The 12,835-nt window shown below is 39.0% G+C and overlaps 1 protein-coding gene across 2 annotated transcripts; it reads right to left on the bottom strand.

Moving 5' to 3' along the window:
- Positions 1 to 7,914: 7,914 nt before the first annotated feature.
- On the bottom strand, positions 7,915 to 12,708 carry LOC117832917 (galectin-3-binding protein A-like). Of its 2 annotated transcripts, XM_034712241.1 has the most exons (6): positions 12,594 to 12,708; positions 12,159 to 12,266; positions 11,695 to 11,898; positions 10,486 to 10,620; positions 10,074 to 10,365; positions 7,915 to 9,958 (listed from the first exon to the last, which is right to left on the bottom strand). In XM_034712241.1, the coding sequence occupies exons 2-6, from the start codon at positions 12,241 to 12,243 to the stop codon at positions 8,887 to 8,889; spliced, it is 1,788 nt and encodes a 595-aa protein (XP_034568132.1). In that variant the 5' UTR covers positions 12,244 to 12,266; positions 12,594 to 12,708; the 3' UTR covers positions 7,915 to 8,886. The 2 variants fall into 2 exon arrangements, with proteins under 2 accessions (XP_034568132.1, XP_034568133.1); XM_034712242.1 differs by lacking the exon at positions 10,486 to 10,620.
- Between the last annotated feature and the right edge of the window lie 127 nt (positions 12,709 to 12,835).

Here is a 12,835-nt window from a genome sequence, read left to right as displayed (position 1 = left end):
CATGTAATGCCAAACCTCTGTTTATTATTTTGAACTAGAAGCTATTCAAATTTGATGTTAGGACTAGCCACATAGCTTAGCATCCCAGCACTTCCAATATGCAAGTGTCATTTAGAGCTTTGCATTGTTCACAGCAATGGACACTTGCTGTCCACACTGCTTCCATCAAATAAATACTCAGTGGTGGACAGTAACAGAGTTAATTTACTTGATTACTATACTTAAGTAAATTTTTTTTAGTATTATTTTGGGGGAAAGCTTATTACTTTTACTCCACTACATCCAGAAGACAATCATTGTACTTTTTCTCCACTACATTTCTATCAATGCTCTAGTTACTCACTACTTTTGACTTCAGCTCATGAATGTCCTTCTCTTTCTGAAATCTGATCCCTAAGACAGTAACATGTGTTTGTGTAGTTCTGTCTCAGTGGTTTATGTTTATTGTGCGTCTCCACATGTTGAGCATGGAGCAAACACAGACCAAATTTCACTCAGATCAGGCAGTTCATTTAGAGGTGGTAATGATGGCTATAATTCTCTACCTGAGCACCCATGGGCATATCTTCAGCCTGTGTTAGAAGTTTTTGAAATGAAGAATGATACGTATCGTTTGAAATGTTCTCCCTATTTCCCACTCTGCCCAAATATACTGTACAAAAATTCACTGTCCAACCTGAGAAAGCGTGTTGAGCTACGTAACATTTGTTGTATTCCAGATGAACATTTCAAACTAAGTTGTTGAGATTTTTTAAGAAGTACTTTGAATACTTCAGTATTTTTAAAAGCAAGTACTTCTGTACTTTAACTCAAGTAATAATTTGACAGAGCAACTTTCACTTGTATTGGAGTAATATTTGACCTGGAGTATCTATTCTTTGGCTTAATGAAGCTGTTTACTTTGTCCACCACTGTATATACTTAAGTTATGTCAGTCAATGTATCGCTGGCGCTCACTCCCAGTGTGAGTTAGACTTGTTATTGCCCTGATTAGTTATAGATCGAGCAAACTGAATCTGGAGGCATTCTCATTTGTGCAGCTTAAACATTTTAAAATTAAAATGAATGGCAGTGTCAAGCTTGTCTAGGAGTAACACTGGTTTGGTCTCTTTGGCTGCTAAAGTTACGTGTTCACCAGCTCATCTCCTATAACATATTTGTGCTTGAGTAGTTGGAAATTATACTTTTAAGCTCCTGTGAGGAGTTTTTATGTTTAACTTTAAAGAAAAGGACAGTACTCAGGCATTCCTCGGGAGCTTTAAGAGCAGTGAAAACAAGGTCAAATTATTGCAGGGCCTGCACATGAGCTGAAACTAGACATAGAGTGGAGAAGAGAAGCAGGTTTAAGTCATGATCATGTTTTTTTAAATCAATAAAAAAACTGATTTTATCGTAATGCACTGAATTTGTAACAGCTTTTAAACATTTATTCTAAGGATAATTTGAATATGTGGAAATACTTAGGAGTGTTTCTGAGTAATAATTAGGTCACACTGTGTGGTTTAAATCAAGTGAGAGTGTTTATGTACGTATACTCAGTTAAGTAGAATTACTGTTTGACTCAGATGAAAATACTCAGGAAGAACGAAGGAGAAGAGGTGGAGTGGAGAGAAGTGACATCATCCCCTTAAACTTAATAGATTCAATCTGGAAGCGTTTTCCCCAGTGTAAGCTACCTAAACCCCTCTGCAATACTGTGGAGGAAACATTATACTATAGTCAAATTCTTTTGTTGTTTCTCATCCCTTAGTCAGAAATAGATGGTCTCGTTGGAAAGTTCATCGCTGCAATACCAATTCCGGAAGCTGAGGATCCTGAAAGATTTGCTGCCAATGGTCTTGATCCTGGCTGAGAACAGGAGATCACAGTGAGGGCAGGAGATGTGTTTAATGATTAGCGCTGTTGATGAATAATAAAAAGGGCCAGAGAGAGAAAGACAGAGAAACGACTGTATCTGCTGCTGCTGCTGCTGCTGCTGCTGCTGCTGCTGCTGCTGCTGCTGCTGCTGCTGCTGCTGCTGCTGCTGCCTCGCTCCCTGACATCATTTTTGGCCACTGTCAGCCTTCTGGCTACCCTGGCAAATATTTCCACTGTTTTTCGAGCAGTTTTTTGCTTGGTTGCTTTTCCACAGGACACTGTAACCTGATGTCTGGAAAGAAGAAAGCAGGGAGAGGGCGTAACTGCAAGGGAAACAGGACAATAAAGTCTTCTTTTTAATGATCAAAGTCCCCTTTTGTCTTTTTTCCTGAAGGGAAATTTGATGTTGTCTTAGCTTTAGATTAAGATTGCCGTCAGTTTGATAAGGAAAATTCCCAAATCTCTAGAAATTTTGCAAGCCTGTATGACTCGATAAGCAGAGTGGAAGTCACCAGACTCAAAAAACGTAACACGGAAAACAACACAGATGTTGGGCGTGGGACCAAAATGAAGACACGTGAAAGGAAGTGACACATCTAAGATGAAATGAGTAGAAGTATCCCTCTGTCTCTTTGCAGAGTTTACCAAAAGCATCAGAGGAATAGCAAACGCCTTCTTCTGGGTAGAGCCTGCCGCCCCCTGTCCAAACAGTCGGCTTCCTTTGCACTGAAATGCTGACTGATGTGGTGGGCTCCGCTCAAATCCCAGCCATGTCCCTGGCTCCTGGGCATATTGCAAATGACCTCACAGCATGACCATCCTGAGCTATATCCCACACAGCTACTCTCCCTTTAGAATGGGGTTTTACTTGCCTGTTTGAATCTGGATTATTGTATCAACATTTGGTTTTAATTTGTTGAAAGAGCACAGATTTGTCAAAGAAGTGCAATGTAAGCAGCCCCCTGTGTACATTACCCACTACAAACTCCAAAAAGGGGCTTAGGAATTAGAAAAGGCTTGAACCTCTGTCCTCTAAATTACAGACTTGCAAGGGCCAGGAATACTCTCTGAAAGAAGTGCCTGGCAAGACAGAAAAAGAGGGTCTCATTGCGGGAACTGGTGGGTGCTGCGGCATTGACCAACATCCTCTGACTCCCACCTCCTCTGCCCTGTTGCCTTCACACATGCCACATGACCTGACCATCACATAGCTTCAAGAAAATCCCTCCCCGGCTGCATGGCTCCCCTTCCCCAATCTGTTTTGATTTAATCCATCCGCGACCCAGGGGTAATTCCCACCTTTTTCCATTTGTCAGAGCGGCTATTCACATCTTATTGGTGACAGTGAATCAGTGTTTGTGGATTCCCTGCAGGGACAGGAGGAGAACATCTGGTATAAAGACGAAGAAACTTTTAATATGACTCCACTGACTCTGAGGTTAAATGGGGCACACCCTCAGGTGGGTGTCACAACAGAACCACAATGAGTCTGCTGCATTGTCCGAGCATCCTCATCTCTTGAGATCATTTCAGTGGAATTATTGCCACTATAAATACATTATGTGTTAATTCAGGGGAACTCTTACTTTTCTTCTCACGTATAAAACACAGTGCAGTCATTTCCTCTACAGCCCACAACACTGCTGGACCATGACAAGAATGTCTGGGACCGCAATTAAAATGGTGAACAATTCCAACAGCAATTTGATGTTGTGCAAGTGTCTAATCTTGCACATCTATTCATCATTCTTCTAATTCTTCTAATTTTGTATTTTAAAATGCACATATCTTAATCTTTCTGATTACGCTTCTAATTTTGTGAACTGTATTTTGCTGCCTTAGTAAAGCATTTTGTAAATTGGATTGTGAAAAGTATTCAATAAATAAGTTAAATTAAGAGTTAAATTGTTGTGAGGCTTGGGTTCTGGTTTAGCTTATTGGTTAAATAGCATGCACCATATACAGAGGCTTGAAGCAGGTAGACTGGGTTCAAGTGTGACATGCAACTCTTTCCTGTATGTCATACCCCACCTTCTGGTCCTATAGTTTTATACTCTTTCTGCTGTCCATCCTCTGAATAGAGATGTTAAAAGCCCTGAATGATCTTTAGATGAATCAAGCTCAAAGAACTGTTGGGAAGCTATTTGTGTTACCAAGAGACACTGAGCAAATGTCCTTTTGTTTTCTGTTGTTGTCTTCTTTTAGTCCAATAAACACTCTCCTTTAGCTCCTCATCTACTACTGACAAAGATGTCAGGCCTTCAACCTGTCAGGGCGTCACTGTTCACCAGTTGGTTGCTGAGAAAACAGTGAAGTAAAATAATGTTGGAACCTTCACAAAGTTAACAGGGAACGGCAGAGGAAGCTTTGTTTGCTTGACAGCGTCAGACCAGTGGGGGCAGACTAGAACATCTGATTGCATCGTTCCTTTTAATGTATTCATGCTTTGAGAATAGACAGCACTGTTTTAGTACATTTGTTTGTGTTTAAACTGGTTTGCTCTTGACGGACGCCTTGTTCAGCGCCTGGCCCAAGCATGGGGTCTGCTCATGTTCAGAGATGGCCTGTTCTCCTGCTTTGAGCAGATAGTCCAGATGTGTGGTATCCCCAGGTCTCACTTCTTCAGATACTTACAGATTCGTAGCTTCACATCTTCTAATTTAACTCGGTTCCCTTCACAGCCCCCAGATACACTCCTAGATTTGATTAATAATCTCAGATTATCCAGAAAGGGAAAGATAGGTGATATATATTCCCTATTAATGGAAGAAGATCTGACAAGTCTAGACTCCCTTAAAAGCCAGTGGGAGGGTGATCTTAATAAGAAAATCTCAGAGACCCTTTGGTCTAAGATGATGAGGGGAATATATACATCTTCGATATGTATGAAGCATACTGTTATGCAGTTTAAAATTTTCCACCGACTGCACTGGACCAAAGTTAAACTGTCTCATTTTGTGCCCAATATAAACCCTATATGTGATCGCTGTAAACAATCTGAAGCCACTTTAATCCACATGTTTTGGGAATGTCCTGGGTTATCCAATATTTGACTGTTAATATTTGATCTACTTTCCAAAACTACAGGTAGAGTTTTAGAACTGTCTGCTTTCTTAGCGCTATTTGGTGTGGCAACACAACACCTAATTTTGAACAAAGACACAGAGTTTTCTTTCTTTTGCCACACTTGTAGCAAGAAGACAAATTTTGATTAGATGGAAAGACTGTAACCCTCCAACATTTAAACAGTGGATTGGAGACATGTTACATTTTGTAAAGCTGGAGAAGATAAGGTATACTGTCAGGGGATCAGCTAACAAGTTTTTACTGATATGGCAGCCCTTTCTGAGTCGTGTTGATGTTTTAATCTCTGATAATTTTGTGGATGAGTAACCTTTCATATCAATGTAAGCAATAAGAGGCATATGAAAATGGAAGGACCCTTGAGATGCCCCTTTGGCTCATGCGGCTTCTCCCCTCTTTTGTGTGTTTCAGTGCTTGTGTATGCCCTAGATAATAATGTACTGTTTTAACCCATAACATTTCACTTTCTTAACTTTGGTATTTATTTCAATTTATGTATTGTATTTCATATTATTTATTTTATTATTATTATTTGTTCATTTGTTTTTATTTCATTCCATTGTAATGTTTTGATATTAAGTTGTATTCCCTCTTAATGTTACCATGGGTGGGGGTGGTGGGGGATTCTATTAATCAGTATATGTCATCACTGTACATTATTATTATTGTATTGAAAAATTCATAAATAAACTTTGTTTAATAAAATGGTTTGCTCTTTTTGTGTTTCTTTTCTGTGTGTGTTGAAAAACGTCCGATTACTACTACTAATCAAAGCTACAGAATGAATACGGGACCTTATAGATATAGAGGCCATTTCTTGGCTTGCCAGATGTGTCTGTGTATCGAATATCACATTTTGGTATAAAAAATGTCATTGTTATTCTTAATAATTTAGTTATGTGATAACTGAATAATTTAACTGTACTGAATAATAGATACATATCTAACCTTTGTGACAAATAAACAACTTTAAAATTGATTCACAATTCAGCTATTTAGAAATATTGTAATAGAGGTTAAAACTGCCTGTCATAATTAGGAGATGCGACTCACCCTCTTCAATATGGCGGTCGGGATGAGGATGAGCAGCAGTAGACAAGGTGGCATCTAGGGGTTTTATATCTATGGTAGGCTACAAAGCTTTACAGCTAATTTATTATCCTATTCATATGGCTTCAAATACAGCATATTAGCATCACAAGATTCAGCAGCCACAACTCTATTTAAGCCCAACAGGAACTACAGACCAGTCTAAATAAACAATTTAATACCATTAAATGCATTTTGGTCTTTTAAAAAATGCCTCAACATCACTTAAACCTACCAAGGTTGAGCTTGAGCCAAACTAGGCTGGAAAGAAAACCGTCCAAACCAATTCTACCAATTAACAGCAGGAATTGTAATATCAAAATGTGAGATCCTCATTTGAAAACATATTATTAAAATAAAGATTTCCATTTCACTGCTGGGAAGTACAAATGACAAAATAAACCACACCTAATTCTTGTAATGCATTTAAGTGATTGTTTTTTAATTGGTTATATTTGTTGTCACAAGAAACATGTTTTTGTTTTTACATTGAGTGAACTGGGAAATTCCAGATAATCATTTTAGATAGAGCAGTTTCATGAGATTACTGGATCCATTGTTCATAAAACCAAGTTGCATAAACAGAATCTGTCATGACTTGATCAAGGGTCATTTATTTGTTAGGTTGAATGATACAACAATAAAAGTGGAGCCAAGTATTGCTCACAAGTCTATGGTGTGATGAAAATCTCAACTTTCTTTTTTTCCCAGAAGGTGACACAAAATGACCTGCAGATGAATCACAGTTCACCACCTCCAGTGTGCAAGTAAATTCTTATGTGTTAATGCAACGTTAATGCATGAGTGCATGCAGAAGAGTCATGTTTAAATATACAGTGATCATTTTACCTTTAAAACTAATCAATCATCTTTGTGATGTCATTGTTTGTTGCAGTTATACGCTGACACTCTTCTCAGAAACTCATGAGTCACTGTTTGTTATAGTATGTGGCTGTTAAACCCACCTGCTCAGGCATGTAAGCCTGCATGTCGTCAAAAGCGTGACTGTCTGTTGTGTAAGAAAAATGCAGGAAGACTTGAAGACAGTCTAGTGTATAAAGAAAACAAAATAGCTTGGGAAGATTCCATGACTCATGAGTAGAAAACTGCTTTCAGCCTCGATCAAATCCTTTTTAAAAAACAAATTATTTCAGAGAAGCGTGATGACAAACCATGACTTTAAGTTACATGTCACATGAAAAGAAGTGAACAAAACAAATAAAAAATACCTGCAATGTGAAAACAGAGCAGATACATCATCAAAATGAGCAACAGTTCAACATCTAAAAACATGCTTCTTCACTTTTCTGCAGCATATTTGTAATTTGCCTTTTAAGTCAGCCTTGAAGGCTTCTGAACGAAGGTAATTAGCTTAGCCTGAAACATAGCTTAGCTAGAGACTTCAAATGGAGGGAAACAGCTAGCCCTAATACAATGTAAAAACAATTCTGGAATTAATGGGGGTTATGTGCAGGACTACTGACCAAGACAGCTAATACCTTTAAGCAACTATTGGAGACTTAAAAAATGAAACTGGTTGGCAGCCAAGAATAACGAATCAGCATTTTGTACCATTTTATGCTTTTCCAGAGTATCCACTGTGAGAATTAAGACCGATTCTGACCTGAGTTTTTAATTGCACAACTAATTTTGAAGTTGTACCAGCTCTCAGCCCGATCACAATGTTTGCTATGCAGCATGCAAGAGAGTGCAAGGCCCGTTCATGGCCAGATCTGCTGCTCCAGACCAGTGGGATGAATTTCTGGCTGTTCGAAATTTTGAATCCCCTTGCATAGTTCAATGTATGTTGGTTTTGTGAGGGGGGAATTGGACGTCATGAAAGAAAAATTACTGTCGCACAAAACCATGAAAACACACAGAAAATGATTTGGAAATCACTTTATTGATGAAAATTTTCATAAAAGCAAGCGAGGATACATTATATGTAAAGAAAGCCACATGATACATACTCTTAGTAAATGACTCAACAAATTTACCCAATATTTACAATGCCATGTATTCGCCAAAGGAACCTTTCATAGCTGCGTTTGAGATTAGTCACTATGGCCTCTCCTTTCTCATAACACATCTGGACATTTTGTTTATGCACTTCTGCATATTTCTTTATGTTTTATAGTGTATCCCTTGAAAAATAAAAAGATGAACTCTGCATTTCAAAGAATGAGCAGTTCGGAGCCGTCTTCTAATTCTAAGTCATGCTTTCAGACCACACTGGTGTAGCATTGCAGCATTTATTTGAGAAATACATCTAAAGGTGGAGATCATAAAGTATATTTCATTGCATTTATTTAAATCACAAATCAAGACACTCATAGGAATTGTTTTACATTGTAAATATGGACGATTTAATAATGCAAAACAATTCATTTTCATTAAAGAACATGAAAAATCTGGATAAAAAAACAAATCACATGACATCCCTTGTTACATTGATAAACTTTTTTGACTTATATTTTTTGCAGCAGGGGCTGTGTTAACTTATGCTGTTTTTTTGCGCATTTTCTCTCAAATGAGCCAATATCAAGCATAAAGAGCATTTTAAAAGAGACTTGACTGGTTACTACTATCGGAAGCAGAAGTGCCGGTGAGAAGCACCTTGAAATTGTTGTCAGTGGGGGCTGTCATGGCATTAAAGAAAAGAAGAGTTAGTTGACACAGCTCCTTAATATTTTGAGCAGCGCATCTGTAGCCTCATGATAATCAATCTATTTTTTAAACACTACTCTTTGCTATATTGTAAAAAAATATATAGAAAGAGTATCACTCTAATTTTTGAGTGATATGCAGACACATTGATTAGATGTGAGAATCATTCAAGCTTTACCTCTTACTGGATCAGACATACTCTGGTCTCACTACAAAGTGATATACGTACTGGTCATCAGGACAGGGGTAGGCAGTTTGGGTCTCATTTCCCTTAGGGATATAAGCCACATTCTCCTTAAAGTCCTGAACCTGACAGATATACTTGCCTTGACACATCAGCAGAAGCCGGTTACGGAAGAGGATGTTGCTTTGCTGGTTGTAGCTGCCAACCAGCCGTACTGCTGGAACCGACTCGCACCTAATGCCCCAGTTAGAACAATCACGTTGCTCCTTGAAGACGGTTGCCTGCCAGTTCGCACGTTTGTCCTTGAGGATCAGGCTGTTGTGGACAGATGTGGTGAATGATGTAGTGGTTTTAGCATATGGACTGGAAGTAGGATATGCATAAGAGTTATAACCATTTCTTCTGTTTGAAGATCTAATGCGGTTTTGGACCAGATTTAATGGACCTAAAACAGTGCTCCATGCCTCAGAGGTGTAGATCCTTGGCTTGTAATCATCGTATTGTTCATTGAACTTTGAATTGGACTGGAGCTTGCTCAAGAGGAGAAAATTAAACTGGAATGCTTTCAACATGTTTTCACGGTACAAATTAGTGAACGTGCTATAGAGAGAAGACTTTGACTCCAGATCATACAATTTCTCGGCAGGGATCATGGGGAAACGAACGCCATTCAGCAGGTCAACCTGGGTCTCCAAACTGATTGAGTTGCCCCGCTCTTTGATCCAGCTCTCAACTGTCTCAAGCAGGAAGTACTCATCATGCACCACCAGGTCTGAGCGGGCTAGAATGGCCCCAAGAAGCTTATCAGGGAGGGTGGTCCAAGCAGGGGATGCAGTCAGGTTTTGGTAGTTCCAGGCCAGAAACTGAATACAGTTCTCCTGGAGAACCAAGTCCCCGGTCTTTTCTGCATACTTATAGAGGGACACCTGGGTTTGAAATGAGGCATCTTCTGGGAGGATTTTAGTGAACAGCCGCCCTGTGTCTTCCATCAGCTGCTTCATCCTAAACTCTGAGGCCATCCAGTGGAAGCACTGCGCAGAGGTGAAGCTCACATCGATCTTTCGAGTGTAAATATACCTATCAGAAACCAGATTTCATAGATGTTATCCAATGAGTTTACTTTCTTTTTACTTCCCTGTGTAAAACAAATATGAATAAAGGTCAAATTGGGTTATAGTAGCTTTAAGTTTACCTGATGAGGGAGGTGAAATATGGTTGGCAAGACTCGCTGATGCTGACTGTGACACTTGTGCTCTCCTCTGAAGCATTAAAGTGTGGAAACTGTGACACGATCAATTTGTGTGCACAAATGTCTGTCTCAACAATCTCCGGGGTCCCGTCCTCTTTTCGGTTTCCAGTAGCACTCTGGGCTACGATGTGGAAATCACAGCTCTTCCTACTGTCAAAGATTTGGCCGAGCTCATCAGACAAACTGATGCTGTGGTCCAGCGGGTGGATAGAATCATCGATGGTCGTATTTGTGCCTTGAATCACAAAACATTTTAATGAAACACGTTTACATGTCGAGTTGTTATCTTTACAGGATCATGTCAGTATTTGTTCAAGATAAAGGTTCCTTTGTCAGTAAGAGTTTAGATAAGTACCATCAGCGTCACAAATAACTCCTACATCCTCCTTGTGGGAGCAGTCGGTTAGTCCCCAGCCTTTGAAAGCACAAGTTGACAGATAGTTCTCTGTGCCTTTGCAGTCAATATCGTCCAGCCAAATAGGTCCAGATGCTACGAGGTAAAATTATTGGAAGTAAAAGTGTTAATTTGACCAGCTCTTGCTTAGCCCAGAGATCCATATTCAGATGTATGCAGGCAACACAATTATTTAAACTCAAGCTCAAACAATAATCTCACCAACTCTGCAGGGTTAAACTAAGCATCAGAATCTCTAAAATCTGTTTGGCATGAATTTTTCTATCAAAAGTAAGTCAAAACAGCCTGACGTCCTTGTTACAGGAAAAATCCTAAACCATGATCAGCTACTTGCGTTGTCAGAGGCAGGACTTGTGTTAAAATCAACCATTGTAGCTTTAGTAGCATTTTAATGTAGCACCTGCCCCTTTTAGTACCTAAAATTGTGACTTTGCGCATTCATCTTTTGAAGAAAAAATAGAATTAATCATAAATTGGTAGTATATGGTAAATTACATATTCACAATTGTAAAATAAAAAAAGTGCACTCCCTACACCCCTGTTGTTTCCAGGAACTAAAACTATACTTAAAAATACCCTTACATTGATTGATAGCAAAAAAGCAATAAAACAGTAGACTTTTTTAATGAGTTATATGTCCCATTCTTTTTTTTTCTCCTTTTTTTTCTTCTCCTAGTCTCTTATATTTATTATTGTATACACAATTGTTTGAGCACATGGCTGTAGTGTTTGTAAGTGTATCATTATAAAATGTTCAATAAAGAAAATACAAGAACATTTTTAAAAAGCGGGTCTCAGGCAGGAGTGAGCAGCATTAAACCTTTATACTCTCTGAAAACAATCTGTAAAAACTATAACCCCTATTTTAACAACACTCAAAAGTATCATTTATTGACTGTTTGTTTTGTTTTGCAGACTTGTCTGATGAATAAATTAATTCTTCATCTTGCACCATCACTTGGACACTGTTTGGCACTCTGTAGGACCAACATGATTGGTTGACTAAGCCGCAGTGCTTTAATACCAATAAACAAATAAAAAAATTGGTGGCTAAATGTGTATTGAGTATATTCAATCCAATCACAAGTCCTCACTAAAAGCAATCCTTTCACTGCCCTCTGGTGGGGGGAAAATGGAAGTGGAGGGCACCTTTTCCGTAGTCATGCCCATTGACAACCGATTTGGCTCCGGGGAATTCGAGCTGGCGACACACCACCTTGGCCTCGGCCATGTCCCAGCCATCGTCACAAATAGTTCCCCATTTCCCCTCGTGGTAGACTTCCACACGGCCCTCTGAAGCTCTACCCGAGCCGGATAGCCTAATGTCGCCGTCCTGCAGCGGAGGGGGTTTTCCTGAATGCATACACAGGCCAAAGACATGAACCAAGGCCATGACACAGAGAGGTTATACAAACATTTGAATAAGCTTGCGTCTGTATTGAATAAGCTAACGGTCACTGTGTTTCAAAAAAGCTTATGAAACAGCCCTTGCATATAATAGATACTTCAGAAACTAAGTAAGCTGAGCATTAGGTTTTTCTATTTTATCTACTCTCTAGGCAAACTGAGAGGTGTATTAATCTAAACACAGATAAGATATCTGGAATACTTACTGAACAGGTTAAATCTCATTGCATTTCCAGACCCATGGAGAATTAGCAGAAGCCACAGAGTGCACAGGTTTCGATGTGTGAGCATTTCCAGAAATCAGTGTTAGGACTCTGATATAAAGACAAAGACGCAGTGATGTAGGAAACATGCTCGCTTCCCTAAACTTACAATTCAAGACAATGCTTTGAATGAATTCAATATAACCCAAGAGCTAGGCGTCAAACTGTAGTAATGTTGTATGTGTAGTTTTGCATATCAATGAATGCATTAGTTGTTAAAACGGGGGGGGGGGAATCCACCATAGCTTTAAGTTGCATTTGAATTTGTTCATTAAGAAAAAAAAAGTGTTTTTTGTTAGTTTATAACTCTAAATACTAAATCTGTGCATTCAAAATATGACATAGCCTATGTGCCTAATATATAAATATATATATTACCTTCTCCGTGTTGTTGTTCTCAAATGTGCTTCTCCCTTGACAAGTATGTGACAAAAAAATCTGACTCCTTTTAAAGTCCTGCTAAAAAACAGGGCGGGTTCAGGCGCAGGTTCACTTCCTCACTCCTGCTGTTTAGCGAAGTTTCGTTTCACATCAAAAGGCAGAACAAATGGGACGTTGCACAACAGTGTCTGGTCCAGTCAGAGCATGTTTGCGGAAAGTGTTCCAAATTATTATGCTTT

The sequence above is a fragment of the Notolabrus celidotus genome, chromosome 20 (assembly GCF_009762535.1).
Source record: "Notolabrus celidotus isolate fNotCel1 chromosome 20, fNotCel1.pri, whole genome shotgun sequence".
Lineage (NCBI taxonomy): Eukaryota > Metazoa > Chordata > Actinopteri > Labriformes > Labridae > Notolabrus > Notolabrus celidotus.
This window is presented reverse-complemented; position numbering and strand designations above follow the sequence as displayed.